This window comes from Euleptes europaea, chromosome 1 (genome assembly GCF_029931775.1).
Source record: "Euleptes europaea isolate rEulEur1 chromosome 1, rEulEur1.hap1, whole genome shotgun sequence".
Lineage (NCBI taxonomy): Eukaryota > Metazoa > Chordata > Lepidosauria > Squamata > Sphaerodactylidae > Euleptes > Euleptes europaea.
The window spans coordinates 132547196-132550951 of record NC_079312.1 but is presented as its reverse complement, the minus strand read 5'-3'; the positions used below and the strand labels follow the sequence as shown (position 1 = coordinate 132550951).

The 3756-nt window shown below is 44.1% G+C and overlaps 1 protein-coding gene across 1 annotated transcript; it reads right to left on the bottom strand.

Moving 5' to 3' along the window:
• Positions 1–292: 292 nt before the first annotated feature.
• Positions 293–3756, bottom strand: MCRIP1 (MAPK regulated corepressor interacting protein 1). Its single transcript, XM_056867336.1, has 4 exons — positions 3713–3756; positions 2389–2507; positions 1848–1949; positions 293–917 (listed from the first exon to the last, which is right to left on the bottom strand). Exons 1-4 carry the CDS (start codon positions 3718–3720, stop codon positions 853–855), a joined length of 294 nt encoding a protein of 97 aa, XP_056723314.1. The 5' UTR covers positions 3721–3756; the 3' UTR covers positions 293–852.

Sequence of the window (3756 nt, the reverse complement as noted above, 5' to 3'; positions counted from 1 at the left end):
TTCCCCGACATCAGTGTCTGGGCTGGACACAAGCAAAGGCAGTTCTGCCACCTGCCAGTGCCCAGCCCACACTAAGGCTCTCCCCCAGCACTGCTGGGACATGGGGCTGGGCTCTGGGGCTAGCTCAGAAATACTGCCTGCCCCCTGGCTGGGGCTGCAAGTCAGCAGGGCATAGAGACAGCATCACATGGAGTATCTCCTCAGCACAGGGTGCCATTTTATCCCATACTGCAGTAACCTTAAAAGAGTTTGCCCTCAGGGGAACATGGTACCTGGGTCTCTCAGCTTTTCTGTTCTCTCCCACCATTGCCCCAGGGAGCTGAACACATACATACAGAGGTTGCAGTACAACACCCTTTCATTCACCTGAGAAAAGTTCAGGTATTTATGTTGAGTTACCATTCTAAATTCCCACATTGAAAATGGCAAGATGGACCACAGAAACCTTTACTGCTTCCATCCCATTGTCTTCTCTTGGCCTCTTCCTAAGAAGGGCTGGGCTTTGAGAGAGTTCAGGGAGAAAATAGGTCAGGTTGTTCCTGATTCCATTCTGTTTTACTCCACATCCTTAAAAAATGACAGGGTACAAACCAGTCTCTTGGCCACCATCTGAGCAAAATGTCATTTACTAGGGAAAAGGAGAATTCCTGGGGCCAGTTGTAGAATGAAGGCAGGCAGCCCAGGCCAGGGAATGCTGTGAAGGATAGGCACAAAGCCTATCCTTTCCTAGAGAATTCAGAGCCAGCCCCAGGCACAATCCAGACCAAAGGAGGAAACCAACACAAAGTCATCGAATTCATGTATCAGTGGCCACGTGCCAGAGATTGGGGGGGTGGGCCAAGCCAGGCCACCTTAGGATTTCTTAGCATCCTGTGTGTTCCGCCGCTTTAGGTCACTCAAATCAACAGGTTTGAATGCTGTCAAAAAAGAAGAAGAAAGGAGAGACAGTTTAGGGTAAGACTCTTTACCATCCACATTGCTTGCCATCAATTTGCTTGCTGGCCTTCACAAGAACAAGAATATTTGACTCCCCGCCATAACTTGACCACTACTACTCTAAACTCTCACTCCAGCCACAGGAAAACAGAAGCATGTGATTAACAGGAGTGAACTGGCTCCTCTACACAGCCCTGTTGAATACAACAAGCTGTGATCCATCTTCACATTGAATTTCACAACCTACATTCAGGTTATATTCAATTCAATACAGGATTGTAACATACATTCTGGAGCCAGAAAATTCCCAATATGTTAACTGAAATAAACTAAGTGCAGGTGAGAGAACAGGACTATCAACACCTATTTGTCATTATAATTAAATATGGACCATGTTCAGAGACGGCATACCTCTGAGCAACAGATGCTTGGGAAAACCTTCATGACCTGCTTTCTGGAGGTATCTATTGGGCCACTGTAAGAAACAGAATGCTGGAGTATATTAAAGTTTTGTCTGATCAAAAAGCACTCTGCTTACGCTCATGAATTTATGGCATGAATTTAGTTTTGTGCAGGATTTTGCAAAGGCTGAAGGCCATATGGAGAATGGGGACAATGGATGGGAATATATAGGGAGAAAAAAGTGGGGATCTTGGGGAGGGGCAAGAACCCATGCTCCAAACACCTTTTAGAGAACTCCCATTCACTTTAATATCTGAACCTTCAGCAGAAGAATCTCATTTGTGTCTGGAATCATATAATTAAAAGCTTATATTTAATCATTCTTTTTTTAAAGAACAAATCAAAAGTTTTAAGATCCCGATAAAGTCTCCAAATTTAACATTGTATAGCACAACCATGTCCGTACAAAGTTCTAGATCTCCACACTCAACTGGCAAAAGTAAACTCACCCTTCAGACTGGGGTTTGGTATCTTTTCCACATACTCCTCCACAAGGCCCCGTTCACCACCTGCCATCTGGCTGCGGAGATCCCGCTCCACACACTGCCATGCTGCAGGAGAGGAAAACAGATCAGGAGACCTCCATACAGACACAGGTAAGTAAAAGACTCTCCCTTGACCCAGACAGACTTTGACATCCTGGATATTAAGTGTACCTGTGAACATTTTTAAGATGACAGTAAGACAGAAGGGAGGCAATGACCTTTGCATTATTGGATATGAAATCTGAAGATCTGCCATACGAAACCAGCAACAGTAATCTGACAGTCCCAAGTGTCAGATCAATTTTTAAATGTTCTGACGTTATAAAGACTTCGTTTCAGCCATTTTTTCTCCAGCTGCCCTTACTCGCTGTAAAGATACAAACAGGAAAAAAAGACTGAAGCTGAAGAAAGGCAAGACATAGGGTAGGAGGCAGGGAGGCATGTCACTGACTCTACGAAGGTGCAGCAACTGCTGGGTCAGCCTTCTCAGGAGTAACTAACTCACCTTCATAGATGAAGCGCACATTCTCCTCATGTGCAGGAGTGAAGATCTCACTGCTGTTGCTTGGGGAGCGAGGGCTGCTGTTCCTCTTGCCGTTGTAAACAACTCTGGAAACAGGAGAGCTAGAAGCAAAGGGGGAGACCTCATTGAAAGACAGTACAAGATACTGATCCTTTGTCTCAAAAAAACAAAAGAGAGTCTCCTACAATAAGGGGCCTGGCAAAAGGATCAATAACCTTCTAGTTCTGTTATTTACACATTTTAAAAGTACAACCCAATCAGATGTCAATTATTCTCTGGGTTTAATTCTCATTTATGTGACACATTCTCATATGCAAAAGGCTTTGAAGTTCTTGGATTTTTTTTGTAACTTTACAAGATGGATTACTGTGTAGATAACGATTAGATACCTGAAGGAAGTGACTTGCCAAAGGCTACTATGCAAGTCCATGGATAAACTGGAATAAGACTCCAAGTCCAATCTGTTAGCCATTGGACTAATTACTGACCAGAGGTTACTTCCCTAATGTCTTTTTATTTATTTATTTCACAGCCGCCACCCACCCACCCCAGAAAAGCCAGGATCAGGGCGGCTCACATAGCAATAAATATACAATAAACTCTGTATTACATAAAACAATGGATTTAAAAAAAACCCTAACAAATATTAAAATCACATTTCTCAGTGGCGCATTAGATTACGATATAAGGCCACAGTAGGGCCTGCAGGCAGTTTGAAACAGATGCATAGCCTGCAAATAAGATGTAACACCCAGGCAGTGGTGGAGTAAGGTAGGGAGGCCGGCACTGATAAGGAAAACTTTAGCTGGCCTCAACCACAGGCCTGGTGGAATAGTTCTGTTTTACAGGCCCTGCGGAACTCCATAAGGTCCTGCAAGGCCCTGGTCTCATTAGAGAGACTATTCTACCAGGCAGGGGTCAGAGCAGAAAAAGCCCTGGCCCTAGCCAGCTGGACACTCTTTGAGCCAGGGACCACCAGTAGATTGGTATTTGATGCTAAGAATCTGTATGAGCTGGGTTTTTTTACTATGCCTATTAAAGGTTATTGAATTGAATTGAATTTGATGCTCTTAGCATTCTCTGGGGAGCACACCAGGAGAGGCGGTCCAGACCCAAAGAGTGCTCAGCAGATAGCATAACAGGTCAATTCTAGCCACACAACTCATCTCACCATCCCATTCAGCTAAAATAAAATAAAATATAGAGCGAGTCCAAGTTAAAAACCACAAAGAGATTTGAAGCCAGATATCCCATCAGCTTAACTGACACAAAAGTTCAGTTCTCACAACCCCAAAATCTTTCTCACCTTGTCATGGCTGCCTCTTGCCTGGCCCAGACACTAAATGTGTG